Genomic DNA, 22,337 nt, shown 5'->3' with positions numbered 1-22,337 from the left:
GAATCGCAACAAAGGAGGCGATATTTTTCCGCGCTTCTTCATGCCCCTCGCCGTCAATCAAACAGAACAGCCAATGAAATGTTATGCTCGTGCTCCCGGGAAGTTCCTTTCCCTTTAAAAACTGTTTTTTGATAACCGAAAACACCAGTAGCAACAAATATTTGTTCATTCGATCTCTCAGAAGGACCTTTTTCGCTGGTGTAGGAGCTGGCGCTTAATCGTTTACACGCTCTTCAAGTAATCCCCCCCCCCATGGGTGCAATTTCTGGCCGAGATTATGGGCAGTGTCGAACAGGGGGCTGTATTGTGCTTGGAAACTTCTAAGACAATTGCAGAATGGAGCTTTGTTTTACTGTTAAATCACTTCTGAATTGCTTGTGGAGGGACTTCAGTGGAAGAAGCCTCGCTTATTCCTTGCTTTTGCCAGTTTAAGGGGGGGGGGAAATGGCGATTGCGTCTCTGGAAGCCCGGGGGCAAGAGCTAGGGAGGAACATTCTTTCTACCGATATATTGAGAATGCACATGTCTTTTTCGGATGTTGCAGGGTATTCTCAGGAGTGAAGCATTTTTTAAAGGGGGAATCTACTTTTGACAATTCCCAAAAAAGCGCTACATTGAAGTGCTTTTTGCGGGAGTGTTGCAGATTGTGTACGACATCGTGCATAATGTAAAAAAAAATAGTGTTACACAACAGTTAGACTTCAGCTACATTAGCGCTGTGCGGAATGGACCTGGGTCAAGCATCCTGTTAGGATGCAGAAATGGTTTTTATTGCTAAATGCAGAATACCCCCACGTTGCTTACAGACGGTGCCAAGGGTCTGCATGGTCTAGGCCCATCGTCTAGCAGAAGGCTCACTGTGGATTAGAGACAGGCAGCCTATCTGCTGCTCCTGTCTGCCACTTACAAACATTGCCTGTAATGTCCCAGGGGCAATATCCCATTTCCTGCTGGAAAAAAAGCACTGTTCTTTTGTTCTCCTTGCTGACCCCGAAGGGGCCTAAAAAAGGGGGAAATGCTTGCGCTCTTCTCCCTCCTCCGGGGTGTGTCTGTGCACGCACAGGAAACTGTAGTGTGCTTACTGGCAGGGGCTGTGTCTGGAGGCATTATTGGTCAACACCCCCCCACACACACACCAGCAGATTTCGGACTTGGATCCCCATACAGATAGGAGCCAGCTGGTCATGATATCCTTTAACTTGGATTAAGGTTTTGAAAGCTTGAAGCTGCTTGGCAATTACTGTAAACATTAATGCAAAATAGAGGACCTGCCACTGAAGAAATCTTGGCAACTGAAAATGTGTGATATCTGGAAACCTGGCAGAAGTCCTGGTGAAACAAATAAAAACCAATGAAGGAAAGGACATTGTTTGCCTGAACATCTATGCCATTGGGATAGGTGTCTCTTCTTTCTCCTTTGCACCGTAGACAGCAACAAGTTACTGGACTCAAATCTAGATAGAATATAGGAAGATCAGGAAGGTTAGGTGGGAGCTAGGACCTAGGAGACAGGAATGAAGCATAAGACAGTCTGGTCCTTCTCCCTTTCTAATTATCCTCCATCCCAAAATTACCCAGGTCTTGGTAACCCCTGGATTCTGCTTATTTCCCCCCCAGGGCTCTTCACTCTGCAGGTACTAATCTGTTAGTGAACCCTGGCCCCAGAGTGGTATGCCTGGCCTTGACTTGGGTCAGGGCCTTTTTGGTCCTGGCCTCGACCTAGTGGAACTCCCAGAAGAGTTGAGGACCCTGACGGAGCTATCTAAGCTCTTCAGCCATGTCTTTGGTTGATGCCGGGTTGTTTAAGATCTTGCCCCCCCCCCCACAGCTTTGTTATATCATTGCTAGAATCCTTTGTGGATGGTTGTCATACAGTTGTGGGGTAAGTGTGGAAGGATTCTCTTTCTGCCATCTGGAGGTTTATGGTTTTAAGGTTTGGGATTAATCTGCCTTGAGTCCCACCAAAGAGGAAGGTGGAATATAAGTGTAACAAATTAATAAATAAACCCTACTCTGCCTCAGTCTGATCCATAAGGCAGACCGAGATGTTCAATAACTGGTGGGTTTCTCACCAGCCCTGAACACTGTTCTTGCTGGAGAAAGTGCAGCCCATATGCAAGGCAATGCAAAGTGTAGCCCATGTACAATGGGGCCAGCTCTCTGCAGGGTACTAGAGAGCGTGTGCACGGAGCAGAACTCCTGGCTGGTCGCCGCACTTTCAGAGGGGCTGCATTTTACTTTGTTGTAACCCACCCCTCTGCCCGGAACTCTCTTGTTCTGTTTGGAATTCCTTGTTTGGGTGGTTGCAGATTAATTCTTCATGTCTTTGGTTGGGGGGGAAATTACCTAAGCGGGTAACATGGCCAAAGGGCCACCAGAGAAGCAATTTCTATCCCCACTGCCTAAGGCAGAAGAACATTACCTTCTGTAATCACACTCAACTTTTTAAATTAAAAAATGAGATTAATTACACTTTGAGGGCAGCCTGCCCGCTCCTCTCCCAGGAGATGGTTAGGATCTTACAATGTCATCTGTTGGTTGATGTTAGCTGTGGCTCTCCTGCTTGGCATGCAGAAGGTCCCAGGTTCAGTTCCCAGCATCTCCAGTTAAAAATATTAGGTGACAATACTGGTGCGTTTGTGGATCTGCTGAGGACCAAGCTTATGGTTTGAGGCAGGTTCCAAGCAGACATGTAATTAATTGACCAATATGCCAGATCTCTTCTGCTGGATCCAATCAGTCTAAACTTGAAACTGACCAATAGTGTACACTGCTGGAAGATGTTTTTTTGCACTATGTATATATGTTGGGTTTCGTTTGGGGGAGGAGGGGGGTTGGTTCAGTCTTTACTTCTCTTGTATCATGTTAAGGTCTGATTAAAGAGATGATTGAATTCATGGTCCTGGCTTCCTTTGAACTCATGATTCTACAAATACCTCCACATAAAGCCCTGGAGAACTGCTGCCAATTGGAATAGACAGTGTACTAACCATGATCAGCCCTGGATTAACCATTAAGCAAAATAAGCACATGCAAAATAAGCAAAATAATTAAGCAAAATTATTAAGAAAAGGAAGCACAAGGGAAGGGGGGCACCACGGAGGTTTCCCCCTTGGTATCATGCCACTAAGTCTTTCACTGCCATACTTGACTGCTATTTAGAGTTACATAATTTTTTTAAAGGTTTGTATTTACTATAGTTGCGGAGTCTGGCCTGGAAGAAAACCTGAACTCTTATCTCACCTTCAGCACTAATGTCTTGTCAGTTAAGCAGTGGGAGGGCCGAGGGGCACCACTGTTGCACTGAGCTTAAGAGCATCAGTTGGCCTTCTTCCGGCCCTGACCACGCTGGACCAGCGTTCTGATTTAGAATAAATTGAGTCTTCCAAATTCTATTTGCTCTGCATGGGCAGCCTCATAACATTTGGCCATCATAAGCTGACTCTTCCCTGTTGCCAACATGTCTGTGGTCTTCATGACTGCTCTAAATAGCTCCTGGATCAAAGACCCAGACTTGCACTTTATAGAGGGCTGCCAACTCTAGCCAGGAAAATTCCTGGAGATATGGGAGCAGTGCCTGTGGAAGGAACAGGGATTTCCCCTAGACTCTATGGTATACCATAGAGTTTGCCCTCTGAAGCTGCCATGTTTTTCAGGGGCTCTGATCTTTCTAGTCTGGAGATCAATATTCATTTAAGGGAGAACTCCAGACCCTACCTGGAAACCATCAGCCTTAACTTTATAATACTTTGACCATGAGACAAGCAATGTAGCTGAAAAGCTCCTTCCTTTCCCTCTCCTCAGCAGGAAGCGGCCCTCTCAAGTTCAGAGGAGTTGGAAAGCCGCCTTTTTCAGGCCTTCACAGAGATGGAGCAGGAGCTGGTGAAGCTCATTACGTTAATGCGCTGCCACAAGGCCAGCCTTGCTGTACGCCACATAATTTTTTTAAAGGTTTGTATTTACTATAGTTGTGGAGTCTGGCCTGGAAGAAAACCTGAACTCTTATCTCACCTTCAGCACTAATGTCTTGTCAGTTAAGCAGTGGGAGGGCCAAGGGGCACCACTGTTGCACTGGGCTTAAGAGCATCAGTTGGCCTTCTTCCGGCCCTGACCACGCTGGACCAGCATTCTGATTTAAAATAAATTTAAGTGAGTGGCCTGGAACAACAGAATAACGTCTGAGTCCAGTGGCACCTTTAAATCCAGCAAAGTTTAATTCTGAGTATAGGTTTCTGTGCGCAGGCAGAATTAAACTTTGTTGGTCTTAAAGGTGTTGGACTCAAACTTAGATTCAGGTGGGTAGCCCTGTTGGTCCGAAGCAGCAGAATAAAGTTTGTGTCCCGCGGCACCTTTAAGACGAACAAAGTGTTATTCGAGGCGTGAGCTTTGGTGTGCGCACACACTTCCCCAAACAATGGAACAATCATCATAAGACTCCAACTTTGTCCTCCCGGTTCATGTGTCTGCTTATCCCCAGTGGAGGAAATTCAGATACTAGACGACATGGATATGATCTAGATTGGGGGTCCCCAGCCTGAGGAAAGCAGGCTGCACGTGGCCCCTGACCTCTTTCTGTGTGGCCCTCCAAACTGCTTGTCTGCTTCTATCACCTGCAGTAGGTTAGTAATTTTGTTACATTTTGGTTTAAGATGTGGCCCTCTTTAGGAACTGGGCACGCTAATGCGGCCCCCATGTGCCAAAAGGTTGGGGACCCCTGATCTAGGTTTTATCAGCCCTCCTCCCGGGGGGGGGGCTTTCCTGGCAGGAGGAAAGCCTTCCACCGGGGGCAAGGTGGGCCTGAGCATCTCTTAGCCATTTGGCCAAGGGAGGCAGAGCGACCCTCCCCTCCCCTCCGCCTTGTTGACAGGCCTTTCTGCGCAGCGCCGCGGACGCCAGGGGAGGCAGAGCGCGCCAGCCCCTCCACGCCGAGGCATCTCCCCCTTCCGTCGTGTTCCCCGGCCAGCCTGCGCCAGAGCCCGGGTGCGCCCCTGGCCCAAGCGCCCTCGCCGGGGACCGGCAGCCCGCCCTGCAGCAGCGCGCTCGCCTGGCTCCGGAGCGCCCGCTTGGCGCCGCTGGCTCGCCGCTTCCCTCGTCCCGACGCGGCCGCTGGGGGGCTTGCGGCCCCCTCCCATCACATGATGCAGGCGGAGAACATGGCGCAGGCCTAGGCGAGCCAGGCAGGGGGGCGCATCGCGTGGCGCGCCGAGCCGAGCAGGAGAGCGGCCGGGCTGTGCAGGTGAGGCGCCCGCGGGAGGGGAGGCCGCCCACCCGACGCCCGGTGCCCAGCAGCGGCCCCATCCGGAGCCTGGGGCAGCCGGACAAGAGGTGCGCGGCCGGGGCTGCGAGGGACGTTCTCCCCGCGCCTGCCGCGGGAAGGATGCGCGGGCGCCGGGCTCGGCCTGGGCTCCGGCGGCTTCCTCCCCTCTCGCGCTTTCTCTCTCTGGAGACGGGCTCGGGGGCGCTGGGAGCCGCCGCGAAGGCCTGCAAAGGTCTGCTGGGGTCCCCGGGCAGAGTGGGCAGTCCAAGGCCAACCTCCGGGGCGGGAGGGGGGGGGCTGTTGGAACGACAGCTGCATTTCCAGGCTACGTAAATCACTTATTGATGTAGGTATTTAAAATATTTATTCCACCTCTCCTGGAGAAAATGGCTGCTCTGGAAAGTGGACCCCAAGGCACTATGCCCTGCCCAGGTCCCCAACCCCCACCCTCCCATCTCCAGATATTTCCCTGCCATCTCCAGGTATTTGGCAACCCAAAGGCAGAAACAGAACTGGGCAAAACGGGGCTGTGCTTGCGGCAGATTTCTTGCGGAGAGCTAACCCCCCTTCCCCGCATCTTTTCATCAAGGGATTCCTGGCCAGGGGGCCCCATAGTTGCCATGGTGAAGATCTTCGTTGGGGGGCTGTCTCCGGTGGTCACGGCCGAAGAGCTGCGCAAGCTGTTCGAGCAGTACGGCCAGGTGAACGAGTGCGACATCCTGAAGAACTTTGCCTTTGTGCACATGGAGAAGGAGGACGAGGCGCACCAGGCCATCAGCTCCCTGCACAAAAGCGAGTTCTTCGGGGCCCACTTGACGGTGGAGTATGCCACCTCCAAGATCCGCAACGCCACCAAAATCTACGTGGGCAACGTTTCTGCCAAGGCCACCACGGCCCAGATCAGGCAGCTCTTTGAGAGGTTCGGCAAGGTGGTGGAGTGCGACATCGTGAAGAACTACGCCTTCGTCCACATGGCTAAGGAACGGGAAGCGATGGACGCCATCTTGAACCTGAACGACACCCCCTTGGAGGACCAGAAGATCTTCGTCACCCTCTCCAAGAGCAACGGCTCCCTCCGGGCCACTAAAGGGGCCACTGTAGCCACCCCAACGACCCCGACCCCGAGCTACTACTTCTCCCGGGGCCGCATCCCCACTCCCGCCCCGACGTACACCCCCTACTGCCCCCGGGCCTGGTATGACAGAGAGTATTGCGACCGCTACTCCTATGAGCTCTACGACCGGGCCCGGGCAGCCTATGACAGGGCCTTGCCTCCCCCAGCAGCAACCGCCGCCCCAGCTGCCTACAGGGAAAGAAGCCCTGTGGGCAGGCGGACAGCAACCCCCACTGCTGTAGTGGCCCAGTACACCGATCCTTATGCTGCCGCGGCAGCGGCTGCCGCCGCCGCCGCCAACCAAACATACAGCCAAGCCTACAGCCAGCCCGGGTATGCAGCCGCCGCTGCCGCCGCCTACTCCCAGTACAGCATAGGCACCGCCTACAACGTGGCGGAATACTACGAGAGGTACGCCAGTGCCTACGCTGCCCAGTATGCGCAGACGTTCTGACCGCGGCCCACCCCAGCAGTAAGTGTTCAGAGATCTTAGGTTGCATGCCAGGTGACCGAGGTGGGGGAGGGCGGAAGGCATTGCTCGTGGGGACCCTAAACAGTGCCCGGAGCAAACTGAGCAGTGTACCCTGACCTCTCCCCCCCACACACACACACACCCACCCTGTGTCGGTAGAAATGTGGGAGACGAGGCATATCCGGAAGTGCGGTTGCTGGGTCTTCTCTCTGCCGGCCGTGCGTGCATGCACACGCAGGGCCGCCCTTTGTGTCCAAACTGTGTTCCTGTGTATATGTAATCTGTACATCTAAGTGGTGTAGATTTCTTTGCAGGCTCCTCCGTGCTCGTGCGAGGTAGCGCCGAAGCCATGGGCTCTCCGACCCCCCTTTGCCGACCACGCTCTAACCTGCGCTGATGTTTTAAACGTCGGCTCCCTTTGAAGGTTGGTGATGCTGCCTTTTGGTTCACTGCTACTCCGCCCCCTCTGCCTCCCCCTCTTTCCTCGTTTATTTTTTTACTCCCTTCCCCTCCCCCCCCTCCGGTTTTCATCCGGTCGTTCCCGTAAAGCCTGCTTCGAAGAGCCGCCTCGCCGACCCCGCCTTGCGACCGAACCCGAAGAGAAACCTTTGCTCGTAAGGAAACGTGTTCCGTTTTTGAACCTCCTGCCCAAAGCGACAGGTGCTTGCAGCCTCAGCCCACTCCGCTAGCTAACCGTTGCTTGCTGCGTGTTGCGTTCCGAGGTCTCGTTCCTGGAGCAGAGCCAAGAAGAGCCCCGGGCTCCGTAGCCAATGAAGCTTCCTTTGCTTTCGCTGTATTACCTGGGTACTCCTTCCTTTGTATAACTGGTGAACAGAGTTTGTTCTTGTTGCCGCAACTTGTTTGGTTTCTCTATTATTATTTTTTTCCCGTTTAAAAAAAAAATATTGTCGATGATTAAACGGCTTTTACAGAACCTCTCGCGTCTCGTCGTCAAATCAGCGTCGCTTGGGTCATGCCCCTTTGTCCGACTTCGCCCCGCCTTCGACCTCCGTCCTGCCTTCTGCATGGGGGGAACCGGCCACTGTCATCTTCCGCTCCCGGCATTCGAACCGCCTCCCCGCCTCCGTTAACGTCCTTCCCCTTCCCTCTCCTTCCCCTAAAGAGCACCGTCTGCTCCTCTCTCTTGCCTCCGCTGCTGTCACTAACCCCAGTTTCTAGCTCAGGGAGTTCAGGTCCCGTTTTTTTGGCAAACGCTGATGCCTTGAGCCTCGTGCGCGAATGCTGGGTTCCCAGCTCTTTGGCTATGCCTTAAAAACCCTGGGGTTGGTTTACAAACCACCTGTGCCGAGCGCCTGTATTTTAACCCTCTTTTTCCCATTGACTCTCTTTCTGTGAACAGCCGTGTCCGGAAGGCGCAAGGGGAAGGGATCTCGGGCAGAGCTGACCTGAAGCAAGACAGCGCCTTCTGTTCTGCCACCGGCCAGCTGACCAGCACGAAGCTTCTCCGAGCACCCTGAGGGAGCCTCCGACCATTTCCCCCGCTCCTCTCCTTCGCTTTAGAGTAGGCACTGGAAAGAAAGGAGGGGCCTGGCCAGCAGGGATGGTCCTGATAGGAGTCTTTACTTCTCTGAATGTCCCTTCCCCACCACCTGGGATAGAAGGGTCAGGGGAAGAAAGTCCCAGTTTGTTTTGTTGGAAGGGGGGTCCTGTAGTTAGCCACCCACCTGTGGCATTTGGGGTGTTAGAGGAGTTTCCTTGCTGAGAAAGAGACTCTAGTTTTGCTGGAGGTCTGGGGAGGCCAACCCCCTTCTAAGAACACATGGGAAACAGCAGAACTGACCCATCAAGATGGCTGAGAGGTTAGGTGCAGGATGGCAAATCAAGTGCTTTCGGGAGACAAGCAAAGAGGTGTGTCCACTCCTCCAGCTAGTGGGTCAAGATGTGCAGGTGGGTCATGCCCCCAGCTATAGGGGTCTGGCAGCACAGGGATTACACATTATTTGTCTAGTTTTTAATTATTATTTTTTTTTAAACATACTTCCTATACTGTCACTGGTTGGGGGCATTTCAGGAGGTTGGGGGCATTTCAGCAGCTTTTCCCAGGGCCAAAATTGCCTCATTCAAAAGAACAGAAAAGTGGAGAGAGCTGACAAAAAAAAATTTTTCTCCCTCTTCCAAAATACTAGAACTCGAGGGCATACAGTGAAGCTGATAGGCAGTAGGTTCAAGATGGACAATAGGAAATACCACTTTACGCAGAAAGTGATTAAAATGTGTAATGGTAGCTAAAGGGATAAACAAAGGGATGAGATAGATTAATGAAAGGTAAGTCTACCAGTGGCTACTAGCCATGGTGACATTCAGAGACAAGATGCTGGACTAGAAGGACTAGAAAAGCCCTTATGTCCTACTGTGGCTCAATGGTAGAGCCACCGCTTTACACGCAGAAGGTCCCAGGTTCAATCCCTGGCATCTCCAGTTAACCTGAAACCCTGGAGATCCACTGCCAGGTTGAGTGGGCAATAGTGACTGATGGACCAATGGTCTGATTGAGTATAAGGCCACTTCAAAGAGTATTTCCTCCCTTGGGAGATGTGCTGGAAGGGGTTGGTGTAATTTCCTCCTGAAAGGTCACCTTTTTCAGGCTGGCATTAAACATGGGCTCTTGAAGGTGATGAGGATGGTGGCTTGGATAGGCCAGTGGGATACCTGGGTTGCCTTTTCTGGCTGCCAGCTACTTATCTGTCCTGTTGCTCCCCTGACTTTAGCAGTGGAATCTTTTGAAGAAAACGTGCCATACCTGCTTGACAGTGGGCCGCAGCATGTTGGCTGAACTGAAAGCTCAACGGTCTCTCTGAGAGCTCAAATAAAGCACAAGGATGCAGGCTGTGTGGTGGAAGCAGGCCGGCCCCTCCTGATCCCCCCCACCCGTTTGTTTTAGATCCCTATGCCCCATCCTCAAGGAGCTGCGGGGAACTGAGCAGCAGCTGCAGTTGTCTGACGGATTCCCTGGCAGCAGAGTCAGATCTCTACGCTGGCCCAGGTGGCATGGGGAGGCCATTCAGGTAAGTCCTCTTTCTCCTCCTGTACAGCCAGGCTTGGGTGTCATAGCCCCAGCATTGAGGGAGCTGGTGGGGGGAATCTTGGAACACAGCAGTCTCTGCAGGATATACACACAAGCTCCAAATTCCTCCCCTGACATTCTTGTACCAGCGGCAGCCACGCCTGTGTGTTTTCCAGAGCCCCTTGCCTCGATCCTCCCAGATGGAGGCTGAGCTGAACAGCACCCTGAGTGAGGCAGCGGCTGCCGCTCTGTGGGAGAGCATTTGCTTGGCATGGAGGAACTCCCAGATTGAATCCCAGCCAAACGGATGAGGTTGTGGGCGATATGCGAGACTTTGGCCTGAGCCTTGCAGAGCCACTGCCAGTCAAGCCACCTGGGTGTTGTGGTTAAGAACGGCAGCCTCTGGTCCGGATAGCTGGATCTGATTCCCCACTACTCCATAGGCAGCCAGCTTGGTGACTTTGGGCCGGTCACAACTCTCTTGGAGCTTTCTCAGCCTCACCTGCCTCACAGGGTGCCTGTTGTGGGGAGAGGAATGGGAAGGCGAATGTAAGCCGCTTTGGGTAGTAAAAAGCGGGTGTATAAAAACCAACTCTTCTTCTCACAATACTGACCTTGCTATACCAAAGGTCTGACTCAGGATAAGGCATCTGCGTGTGTGGTAAGATGAGAGTGCTCCATAGTGTTCATCAGGGTCTCCAGCTGTACCTCTTCTCTCCGAGCTGACCTGATTGGGCCCATTATTCTCCCTCTTCCTGCCCAGGTGGGCTGCTCAGTTCTTCCTTGATGGATTGGGGGCTTGTGGGATTTAGAGACCTGAGCCTCTCTGTCTCTCCCTGGAAGCTGGCTTTGTTCAGGACTGCAGGGGCGCAGGCTCACTCCCCAGGGCAGTGACGGATGAGGGCGACAGCTTGCAGCCAAGGCTTTGTAGCCGTTGCTGTTCTGTTAGTGTTTGCAAAGAGAAGGCGGGGTAAAAAAATATTTTAAATAAATGAATTTTTTAAAAATGTCTCTGGCTGTGCCCAGATTTGCCTTCCTTCCGTGGCTTTAGCATGGTGCGGCGTGGGGTTTAATGGGAACCGGGCTGCCTCCACCTCAAGCAGTGAAAGGAGGTGATTGGAGGTGCAAGATTCCTTTCCGGTGATGGTCGTCATGAGCTCAGCTATAACAGCTGGGGGGAAGTGCATGAGAAATGGGGTCCTGCACTGCTCTCTGGCCTAACTAAGTGCTGGGAAGGCTGTACAGAAGCATGATGCAAAAACATGATGCTGGCGGGACTTTGCTGCAAGCATGGCCTTGCATTTTCATTTAGCCATGAACCGTGGGAAGTGGCATATCCAGCGGCCTGGAGCATTGTGCAAAAGTGCAGCTCCTGGGGAGTGCCTCAGCCAGCATCCCTCTTAAATAATGGGTGGACCAGCCTCTCTAATCCCTGCAGGATGCTATGAACCAGTTGCCAGAGGAAGGAACCAGGGTCATTGGCTGCAAAGTGGGGAGGGTGGAACCCAGTAAGGGACCTGAGGCCTACTGTGGCAGGGTGAGGTTCAGCAAGAGCCTGTGGCAGTCAGTGTATCTGGAGGAGGTTTGGTATGGCTAGCGAGTGCTCAAACCAGGTGTGAGCTCTGAGATGTTGGGTGGTGAAGCTGGGGACTGGGATGAAGGCAAAGGAATCTGCCAGAGGGTTTGGTGTGCTCTGCCTTCTCTCCAGCCAGGCAATGGGGCAGTGAGGCCAGGGATAAGCTAACGTCATAAGACTGTAAGAAGAGCCCTACTAGATGAGGCCAGTGGTCCATTTAGTCCAGCATCCTGGATGAGGCTAGTGGTCCATCTAGCCCAGAATCCTGTCTCCCACAATGGCCAACCGGTTCCCCTGGAGGTTCAATGGCAGGGCACAGAGACCAAGATCTTCCCCTGATGTTGCCTCCTGGCTTTGGGTTTCAGAGGTTTAATGCCTCTCACCATGGAAGTTCTCACACTAGTAGCCACTGATGGACCTGTTCTTCATGAATCTATCTAATCCCCTTTACAGTATGGGGAGGGTCAGAGTGTGAGAATGAAGACCAAGGACCATATGGAGCTTCAGTGGTGCCACATGAGTGCAGAACAGATTTTTGCAGTGGCGATCCTGGGTGATGGTGGTTTTCCTGCTATCTGCTGGTGGGAAATGTGAGGTTCTCTGCAAAGTGTTTGCACCATGTAAGCAAGAGACCTGGTATACAAAGAGCTCCAATTGTGGGCTTCAGAGCTACGTCCTTTTAGGGCTGGGCCCAGTCTAGGAGGGGAGATCCAGGAGGCTGCATCTCCAGCAGTTCCCATACCCAGCGGAAGCTGTCTCAGAGTACATTTTAGCAGTCAGAAGCCAAAGAGTGATGTGGCTTCTCCCACATGGCTATGACTCCTCATTGTGCACTCATGGTCATTGCAAGGGAAAAGTATTTGCAATAATTTGTTTGTGTGGGGGGGTATTCTCAATGATTCCCATGGTATTTCCCCATCCCATATACAGCCAAAGGGTTTTTGGCTGGATTAAAAAATGGTAATGGGTATATAATCAGGGTTCTATAGAAATATCACAACCACCCAACCAAGCGCGTACTAATGGGGGGTGGGGGTGGGGTGGATTGAAAATCCACACCTTCCCATCTACATAGTGGCCAGATTCAATTTGGCTATGATCTTCGTGGAAAGATTGGAACAAAGCTGGTTTGGGAAGCATCACAGCAAACCTGAGAAAGTTGCATGGGCAGACGGAAGGAGAATGAGAACGGCTGGAGAACGAAGTTACATGGATGCTCTGGGGGGAAAATAAACCCCAAAGCACCTTGTTACAATTTGAGAGCCATGGTGAAGTAAATCGCTTGTATAGAAGCAGCCTTATTCTTCCTATTCCCGGACTGAAATTGCTTTCTGAAGTGGCACCTCAGGATCTAGAAGAAGAGAGATGGCATGTACATCAATCAAGCTGAACCGATTCATACTTGGATGTGTTCTTCATCCTTCAGTTCTGCATGTCAATATGACTGCTAGCAGGAAGGAACTGGACAATGGGCTTGTAGGAGCAATGCACTTAATCGGTGCTGTCCTGGGGTTGCCAACATGCCTGCAGAACAACGTCCTGACCTTTTAATCGAGGCTGAATAGACTGTTATTGAGCACGTGGAGATATTTACCTCTATGCCAGGAAAAGCTTCAGTTGTCCATGTTCATGTTAGTGTAGTATTGGACTGGTTTCTGAAAGACCCGGGTTCAAATCCCCACGCATACCTTGGATACTGGCTGGGGGAGCTTGGGCCAGTGACAGTCTCTTAGCCTAATCTACCTCAGAGTTGTTAGGATAAAAATGGAGGGAAGGAGAATTTTGTCAAGTGCATTTGGTCCTGGTTGGGGAGGAAGTTGTGGAAACTAATTAATTAATTAACATGTATATCGAAAGAACAAGACCTTTTCCACCAGGCATGTTGGCAATTCTACTTCTGAGAGGTGCAAATACATTTTTGTTTAGCAATTACATGAAAGTCAATACAAAATGAATTTTTATAGACATCTCAGGGACAGAGATGTGAGGTATGATAGAATAATGTGTGTTTCTAAAATATAAAATGGGAGCATGTTTCCTATACTAAAAGGAAGTTCTATTTTTACAAACTTTCACCTAAAGAGAGTAAATTTACTCATTCATTTACTTCTCCAAGCATTAATGTCCCTTCCCTGGCTTCCAGTCTCTTAAACCTAGACAGGTGCTATTCCTCAGGTGATAACTTTTAAAAACACAGAAGTGTTTTCCTAGAAATTCAGCAGCATCCCAGCCTAGTTTCTTTTGTACCCTGTAGAAGGCACCGTTATTTCAAAGAACTGGAATGAAATGGATACTTTACGGCAGGGATTCCCAACTAGGAGTCTATGGACCCTTGGGGGTCTGTGGGAGCTCTAGGCAGTTTGCAGCCCTTACCTCTTGCCTTAATGAACTTGATAAGTGAGGAATCTGCCTGCCTCTGCCAGAAAGCTTATTGGATAGGTTGTGGGTGTAAAAATCTAAGTGGGGGGAGTTGGCTGTGGTGTGATATGGGGGGGGGGGGGGGTCTGGGCTGGCTTCACAGCTCCTGCCCTTTCTGGTCTGCATGAGGCAGAGCCACCCTAGTAGTAGAAAAGGTAGGGGAAGGGAGCAAAAGGAGGAAGAAGGGTGCAGGTGGTGAGGTCATTTCCGTGGGGGCAGCAAGGTGTGACCATCTGATGTCACTTCCAAAGCCTGAAAATGTATTTCAGGGGCTCTTCCACAGTGAAAAGGTTGAAAAGGGCTGCTTTAAGGACTTCATTTGAATGTTTACGTTGCTATTTATTTCCACCACGCGCACGAAGATTGCTACAAGGTACGAGAACCGGAAATTACGTCAGAGCTCCGTTAAGCCTTTAGCCATTGTGATATCATAGAGTCGCCGGGTTTCTCTTAGCTGTCTGGTCTGGCTTTTCCTTTCCTGGAAGGGGCGGGTCTTGGTAGGAAACGGCTGCTAAAACAAAGGGTTATAGTCCTAATGCTAGTCCCACGTAGCTTCCGGTACCAGACAGCAGGAAGAGTGGTGGAATTATACAGAGACAGTGGAACCTCCCATCTGTTTGTGGACGCCATTATTTTGTTGTATGCCAACTTGCTGCTATTTCCAATTGCCTTCGTCCAGTCTTAAATTATATTTACGACATAGATTAAAAGTATTATTAACAAACAAATTAAACTCCCATGTAATGTTTTAACCTAGTCCCAGGGCTTCTTTCTTCCTACACCAACAGCCCAACATTTCTTTTTGTCTTTTTGTCTGTTTAAGACACCGCCCGGTTGAAAGCACCACAATCGTTCCTTGCATAATACCGCTTAGCTATTTTGATACATTTAAAAAATATTTTTAAAAATAAATCTATCCGACTCTCAGGCGCCAAGATTCTCCTTTTTTGTTCCTGCTGCAGCAGATTAACATGAGGTTGAACCATTTTTTGTTATCTAATGAAGTCCTGACTTTAAATCGCTTATATACAATGCATAAACCCAGATTTCTATTACGGCCGTCCACGCCTCTGGTCCCATTGAGAGAGGAGGTCCAGAATGACAATCGGAAGTGAGGGTTGCACGGAACGCTTTGTTTACATCTCTCTTGGGCGGAGAGTTCCCCGGCAGGGGCCTGAGGGGCGGGACCGAAGGCGCCTAGACCCGGCGTGACCGTGGAAGAAGCGCGGCGAGCTCGGCTGAGCTATGGGGCTGCTCAGCATCCTGAAGAAGATGCGGCAGAAGGAGCGCGAGCTGCGGCTGCTCATGCTGTATCCTTCCGCGAGGAGGAGAGTGAGGCCGGAGATCTCCGCACCCCCTGCAGCACGCGCCTTAATCCACTTTATTTATTTGTGGGGCTATCTGATGCGTCATTAGGGTGGCAGGGTTTTTTTTTTGGGGGGGGTTGTTTTTGTTTTTAAGTGCCTGCCTAGCTGCATCGGAAGGCATAGTTTCAGATGGGGGGTTCTGATCAGATTAATTGTATGATGAATAGAATGCCTCTGCACATGTACAGAACGCCTACTTGGAGCTGTGGTTTGGGTGTTGCTGGAGATTTGGAGGTGATGTTGTATAAGGAAGGTGGGTTTGGGGGAGGGGCCGTACAGTGGTAAATTCAGCTTGGGAAATTTTTAAGAGATTTGGGTGGGTGACTGTGGATGCTGTAATATTGGGAAGGAAGGAAGCTGCACAGATGTTGTATGTAGAGGCCGTGCTTCCAAACCGGCATTTTGTGCCGTGTAGCTAATCTCTGTAGTCTGGAGATGGTTTGTAATTCTGAGAGAGCGCCAGGCTCTACCTTGAGGTTGGTAACCCAATGCCTATGCTTTATCAATAACAAAGGGAATACCTACTGGGCAGCTGTGTTAATCTGGAATAGCAAAATGAAATGGGAGTCTAGTGAGACCTAATATTTATTTCACTCTAAATTTTCATTAGGCTCTGGAGAAGAGCCTAATACTAGGAGCAATTGAAGGCAAAAGAAGGGAACAACAGAAAATGAGGTGGCTGGATGGAGTCACTGAAGCAGTCGGTGTGAGCTTAAATGGACTCCGGGGAATGGTAGAGGACAGGAAGGCCTGGAGGATCATTGTCCATGGGGTCGCGATGGGTCGGACACGACCGCAGCTAAAAACAACAACAATATTTGAGAACATTTGAGCTAAGCGCTCTCTGTAGATTCCTTTTTCTCCTGTGCTGTATCCTCCTTAACCCATTCCTCTGCAGGGGCCTAGATAATGCTGGCAAAACAACCATCTTGAAGAAGTTCAATGGGGACGAGATTGACACCATTTCGCCCACGTTAGGATTCAATATCAAGACACTGGAGCATCGTGGGTGAGTCCTACAGTTCTCCTAAACCAGGATTTCTCAGCCAGGGTTTTGGCTCTGGAAGGGTTTCCCAAATGGGTGGGAGTTAATTAATTCTTTATTTTTTTTTACATTTGTTAAACATTAATTGGGTGATATAACCATGTATTATTATGCTGACCCCCCCAATGGCCAGTGATGGGCCTGTAGGGGGGATGTACACAGCTATGCTTTCCAACCATATTCTTCACGATTGCATCACTTCTGGGGTTTCTTGGAGTCTGAAGAATGTTTCTCAACTGTAAACAAGTTGAGAACGGCTGTCCTAAGTACTTTGTGCAGGAAAGAAGGGTCTAACTTGCTCTTCCTCTTTCTTGCAATGCCCTGGCACTCACCTCTGTATTTCCATGGATCGAGTTTCAGCTGGTAGCCATGTTGGTCTGGTAGTCCAGTTGTAACTTGGAGGCCAACAAGATTTCCAGGGCATCTTGGATCCCTTAGATCAGTGGTCCCCAACCCGCGGGCTGCGGCCCAGTGCTGGGCCGCAGCTCCTTCTTCCCTCCCCCCCCCCCCCCGCTTTGGTGGCCGATTTGCTCGCGGCCTGGCGAGCTTCTTGCTTCGGGAGGGGAGGGAAGAGAAGCTTGCCGAGCTGCAAGCTAATCGGCCGCTTTAGCTTTAGCCGCCCTCTCCTTCCAATACGAAGCAGCAGTCCGCAGCAAGCGAAAGCTTGCGGACCGCTGCCTTAGATCCATCGGCCAGCTCCCTCTCTTGTGAGACCAACTTTATGACCTCTGACTGAACAGGCAGGGGTTATAGGATTAGAACGCCATCATTGTTATTATTGGTTATCATATAATGGGAACTTATGGGGTTTTATTGTGATCATAATGTTTTATTGTGAACTGCCGTGAGACCTCCTGGCGAACGGCGGTATACAAGTTTAAATAATAAATATATAAAATAAATAAGCTTTTGAAAGTCAAAGCTCCCTTGATCAGGTAGCAGAATAAGGGAACTTTGATTCCAGAAAGCTTATATCCTGAAAAATATTGGCCTCAAAGGTGCTGTGGAGCTTGAATCTAACTCTTTGGTGTACTAAGCTTCTCGTTCGGCCTGGGCCAGTCTTTAACCTCTCCGTACCTAACGTGGCCTCTCTTGTCAGCTTCAAGCTGAACATCTGGGACGTGGGGGGTCAGAAGTCCCTGCGCTCTTACTGGAGGAACTACTTCGAGAGCACAGACGGCCTCATCTGGGTAGTGGACAGCGCTGACCGCCAGCGTCTGGATGACTGCAAGAGGGAGCTGCAGAGCCTTCTGGTCGAAGAGGTAGGAGCTGGGTTGGGCGGGCAACTGGTAGTAGATTACCTCCACCATGAGGCCTGCAGATGCAGGGGAGGGGTGGCACTGGCTCTGTTGCTGCAAATCTGGACTGCAGAAGGAGCATATGGGCACTCAAAGGCATGAGCGGTGTGTGTTTCTGTTTTCTTTTTCATTTTTTCACGATCTGCTTGTTTCTCCGACAGCGCCTGGCAGGAGCCACCTTGATCATCTTTGCCAATAAGCAGGATCTGCCAGGGGCCCTGAGTGCTAGTGCCATCCAGGAGGTGAGAGTCTGTGGTCATATTGGGACATGGAGATGGGATCAGTGTGCAGGTAGGGGTGGACTGGGCAACTCCAGGAAAGGAGGGATGGGAGGCTAGGAGGAAAGAAAATGGGTTGCCATTTTCCTTCTTTTTTAGTTATTTTTCTTTACTACACCACCTTGGTGTAGTGGCTAATAGCAGCGGCCTCTAATCTGGTGAGCCAGGTTTGATTCCCCACTCCTCTATGTGCAGCCAGCTGGGTGACCTTGGACTAGTCACAGTCCTATTTGAGCTGTTCTCACAGAACATTTCTGTCACGGCTGTCTTAGCCCCACCTACCTCACAGGGTGTCTGTTGTGGGGAGGAGAATGAAAGATGGTTGTAAGCTGGTTTGAGACTCCTTTGGGCAGTGAAAAGTGAGGCATAAAAACCAACTCTTATTCCTATACTGCTTTTTGTCATTATTGGATGCAATAAAATGAGCTGGGATTGTCAGGAATACTATAGGGTTAATCCTTCATTGAGCAGAGGGTTGGAGTAGATGGCCTGTGTAGCAAATGACAGCTACCAAGAAACTTGAGACATTAAAAACATGGACAGAATTTAAGAAGTCAGGAAAAAATCTTGTCTTGGGCAATGCAGATCATACACATATGTGGGTTCTTGATCAAATCAAGCATGAACTTCCTCTCTAGAAGCTATAATTACCACACAAAGCTATTGTACTTTGGGCACATGGTGAGAAGACAAAGGCTCCCTGGAAAAGACAATCCTGCCAGGAAAGCTGAAGGCAGCAGGAAAAGAGGATGAGCCAGCATGAGATGGATAGACTCAACTGAGGAAGCCATGGCCCTTGCAAACCCTGAGAATGGCTCAATAAAATCAGAGTCCACTAGCACCTTTAAGACCAACAAAGATTTATTTAAGGCGTGAGCTTTTGAGTGCAAGCTCGCGCCTTAAATAAATCTTTGTTGGTCTTAAAGGTGCTACTGGACTCTGATTTTATTGTGCTACTTCAGACCAACATGGCTACTCATTTGAACCTGAGAATGGCTGTTAACGAGAGAAAGTCATTAATTCATAGGTTGGAAGCAGCTTGACAGCACATAACACACATAGGCACACATAGAATACATCCTGGCATTGCTGCCTGAATTGGAGGGGAGAAGCAGCAGCCCTTCTTTCGGCTGGCAGTCCATTCCATAAAGACAGGGCCATCACTGCATACATTCTTCCTCTGGCAGTCTTTATTTACTTACACTTCTAGTCCATCTTTCTGTCTTGGACTGAAGGCAGATTACACAGTGAGTCCACACATTTGGTGGATCGGGCATCTTAGTCAGCAGTGCAACCGGGTTCAGTTTGCAAAACCAACTGGGAATCTACAATCAGACCCTGCAGCAAAGCATGAGGCTGAACATGGCACATTAAATGCATTGCTAGAGGCAGAACTGGGGCCCTGCTGATGCTTTACCCTTGGCCTGAATCCACTCCAGCCATGCAGGCCTCCAGCATCTCTGGGATCTGAGAAAATACTTGGTGGGGGAGGTTAAGGTGTTTTTGGTCTTAGGGCTCTCAGTGAAGCGCCTGCCTGCTCTTTGGGCTTTCTCCGAACCTTGCAGAGGCTTCACCTTTCTGATTTTCCTACCTTTTCTAGGCTTTGGACCTTGACAGTATCCACAGCCACCACTGGTGTATCCAAGGCTGCAGTGCTTACACGGGAGAGAATTTGCTGGCAGGCATCGACTGGCTACTGGATGACATCTCCAGCCGGATATTCACGGCGGACTGAGCAGCGGTGGGGGCAGGTGTACCCTGCTGCCCCCACGCACGCGTGTAGCTGGGGACTCGGACTCCATTTCTGGGCTGCTAAGACAGCTGGGCCTGCCCTCTGGCCCAGCTTGAGCTTTGGCCCTTTGTGTCAGATCTGCCAGATCAAAACCTGGGGCAGGGGCTGTTTCTGCTGAGTGTGGTCCTTGGGCAGGCCTTGCCTGCAGAGGAGCAGAGGTAGGGGCTGCTGGGAGAAGAGGCCCCCTTCTCCCTGTTCTCTGTGTGGAGTTGTATCCTGTGCTCATCTTAATAAAGCTGCTGCTGTGATTCAGGTGTGCTGCAATGATAGTTTTCTAGATTTTGTATAAATACTGAGCCCTCCTCCAGGGCTGGTCTTCTAATCACTTTGAATGAGCAGAATGGTTCTTAGGAAAATCATCCTAATTCCATGAGTGGTTTTTCTCTGGAAGAAGCTGCTAGCAAAAGAGGCCACCAGAGTGTCCTCTCAGGATAAATCAAGAAAAGCTGCCTCTGTGCAGTGACCATGGACTTCCTTGTTTGTTTGCCATCCCAGCATTCACTTGGGCCAACTCTGCTTAGGGTGTGAGATCTGAACCTATCAGGCTAGTCTGGGCCATCCAGGTCAGGACCCATAGAAGCCACTTCTCACTCACTAGATTTTGGAAAGCCAGCTTGGTGTAGTGCAGGGGTAGTCAACCTGTGGTCCTCCAGATGGACTACAATTCCCATGAGCCCCTGCCAGCAAACGCTATGCTCATAGGAATTGTAGTCCATGAACATCTGGAGGACCACAGGTTGACTACCCCTGGTGTAGTGGTTAGGAGTGCCGGGTTTGATTCCCCGTTCCCCCACTTGCAGCCAGCTGGGTAATGCAGGGCTTGCCACAGCACTGATAAGGCTGTTCTGACCAACCAGTAATATCAAGGCTCTCTCAGCCTCACCTACCTCACAGGGAGAAGAAAGGGAAGGCAATTGGAAGCCGCTTTGAGACTCCTTCAGGTAGAGAAAAGCAGCATATAAAACCAACTCTTCAACAAAAATTGAGTCCAGTAGGACCTTTAAGACCAAAAAAGATTTATTCAAAGTGTGAGCTTTCGAGTGCAAGCACTCCTGCTCAGACTAAATGGAATAAGGATTATAAGTGTACAGATAAAAGGCAAAAGTAAATTGTGGCAAATTAGTAAACTCATAATATCCAAATTAAGCCATATTAGCCATATGATAATTATTTGCTAAAACAGCTATTCAGTCCTTTTGAGTTCAGTTGTAGTTCACCACAGGATTGGGGGTGGGGAGGGTTCCTGAGCCTCCTCTCCTAAGCATGAGTTTTAAACCATGAGCCACACCAGCAGAGGGTTGTGACACATTTCCGGGTCATGACTCGGTTTGAGAGTCACTGTGTTGATAATCCTGTGGACCTCCACAGCAAAAGGCAATTAGCGTCACAATGCTTGTTTTTAAATTCTGCACATCACTTTTGTTTAAAGCATGCAAACTTTGTTTCTTCCTGTGCTTCTTGTTTACTTGACTTAAGGATTTCCTTGCACCTCAGGACTTTATGCCGGAACAATGTAGTGGTTCAGAGTGTCAGACAAAGACCTGGGATGACTGGGTGCAAATCCTTGCTCTGCCATAGGAGCTTGCTGGGTGGCCTTACACCAGTCACCCTCACAGTAAGGTTAATTTGGAGGACAGGAGAATGAGGCAAACAACTTTGGCTTTCCTCTGGGGAGGACGTCCAGGTGTAAACCAAGTAAATTGATCCTTCATTCTTTTGCAAGCCACAGCCAAGGCAAGAGACCTGAATTTCTAACAGGAGCGTGGCTGGGACTTAAACCAGCTCAGAGTACTGGGCATGCTTGCATGTGACTCTAGATCTGTGGCAGGCTTAATTCTAAACTCTCCCACCCCAGCAGCTGGAGCAGTAGGCCCTCCACTGTCATCACATGCTCCAGATTATTTCTAAGGAAAAACAAGGAAGGGAGGGGAGAACCAGGGAATATTCATTTCCAATGGCCCCTTCCAGTCTCTGTAAACCCTTTCAGTAGCAGGTTGCTAATGGATTTTTGATGTCAGTTCAGACCCAAGTGTTTTAACAACTGGCTGCTAATGGATTGTATTTACCTGTTCATACAAAGCTGCTTGCAGCCTGTTGGCAAAGCAGAGCTGGGCCATTTTTGAGGGAAATGGCTTCCTTCTGTTTTCACCTTTTCACTGTGCTTCTGAATTGCTGTGGTGTGCTTTTTCAAATGTCTACAGCTCTTCCTACAATGCTGTCACACTCTCACCTTTTTCACTGAATGATTGTCCTCACCCTTAAAAAAAAAGTTCTAAGTTGAGCATTATAGTGCTAAAGCAATATATAACATGGGGGGGGGGGGCAAAGAGGATCCCAAGAGGGGAAAGTGGTGAATTTTGAGATGATCATGGCGCTTCAAAGATGGCTCATTAACAGGGTGAAGTTTGCTGTATCACTTTATTCGGAACCAGGCCAACAACAGATAACATCCAGTTTAGAGCAGTAATCAGAAAGGAGCTAATGGTGTTCAAAGTTCCATTCCTCCTGGTTATTTAATTTTAAGGAACATTTTTGCACCTGGTTCAATTCTCCATGCCCCACTGCACAAAAACGGTGCTGTTTTTCTCCCATTGCACAAAACTGGACACGCTGCACATTAGACCTGAGGCAACTGAGAGGTGGGGCAAAAACACTCTGTGTGCTCTCAGACAGCTCCTCTCAACAGCCGCACATG

General features: G+C 50.1%; 2 protein-coding genes across 7 annotated transcripts; both read left to right on the top strand.

The window, feature by feature from the left end:
- Positions 1-4,485: 4,485 nt before the first annotated feature.
- LOC143832650 (uncharacterized) lies at positions 4,486-13,825 on the top strand. 6 transcript variants are annotated; one of them, XR_013229349.1, is made up of 4 exons: positions 4,879-5,236; positions 5,847-6,843; positions 7,146-7,267; positions 8,204-13,825. XR_013229349.1 is itself a non-coding variant. In XM_077327396.1 (3 exons), the coding sequence occupies exon 2, from the start codon at positions 5,878-5,880 to the stop codon at positions 6,823-6,825; it is 948 nt and encodes a 315-aa protein (XP_077183511.1). In that variant the 5' UTR covers positions 4,879-5,236; positions 5,847-5,877; the 3' UTR covers positions 6,826-6,843; positions 7,146-7,777. The 6 variants fall into 6 exon arrangements, 4 of the variants coding, with proteins under 4 accessions (XP_077183501.1, XP_077183493.1, XP_077183511.1 ...); XR_013229347.1 differs by having other exon boundaries at positions 4,880-5,236; positions 7,158-7,267; positions 8,204-13,824; XM_077327396.1 differs by lacking the exon at positions 8,204-13,825 and having other exon boundaries at positions 7,146-7,777.
- A 1,093-nt stretch (positions 13,826-14,918) lies between these two features.
- Positions 14,919-19,890, top strand: ARL2 (ARF like GTPase 2). The gene is made up of 5 exons (XM_077327423.1): positions 14,919-15,172; positions 16,128-16,238; positions 17,374-17,536; positions 17,734-17,814; positions 19,451-19,890. Exons 1-5 carry the CDS (start codon positions 15,108-15,110, stop codon positions 19,583-19,585), a joined length of 555 nt encoding a protein of 184 aa, XP_077183538.1. The 5' UTR covers positions 14,919-15,107; the 3' UTR covers positions 19,586-19,890.
- The last annotated feature ends 2,447 nt before the right edge of the window (positions 19,891-22,337 follow it).

This window comes from Paroedura picta, chromosome 1 (genome assembly GCF_049243985.1).
Source record: "Paroedura picta isolate Pp20150507F chromosome 1, Ppicta_v3.0, whole genome shotgun sequence".
In the NCBI taxonomy this organism is placed as follows: Eukaryota; Metazoa; Chordata; class Lepidosauria; order Squamata; family Gekkonidae; genus Paroedura; species Paroedura picta.
This window is presented reverse-complemented; position numbering and strand designations above follow the sequence as displayed.

Bases quoted from the DNA above. Each gene is read 5' to 3' on its own strand.
- LOC143832650 (XM_077327386.1), top strand. From the start codon at position 5,878: ATGGTGAAGATCTTCGTTGGGGGGCTGTCTCCGGTGGTCACGGCCGAA.
- ARL2 (XM_077327423.1), top strand. From the start codon at position 15,108: ATGGGGCTGCTCAGCATCCTGAAGAAGATGCGGCAGAAGGAGCGCGAG. The intron at 15,173-16,127 runs GTATCCTTCCGC...ATTCCTCTGCAG, and splicing joins GAGCTGCGGCTGCTCATGCT to GGGCCTAGATAATGCTGGCA. The intron at 17,815-19,450 runs GTGAGAGTCTGT...TACCTTTTCTAG, and splicing joins GTGCTAGTGCCATCCAGGAG to GCTTTGGACCTTGACAGTAT.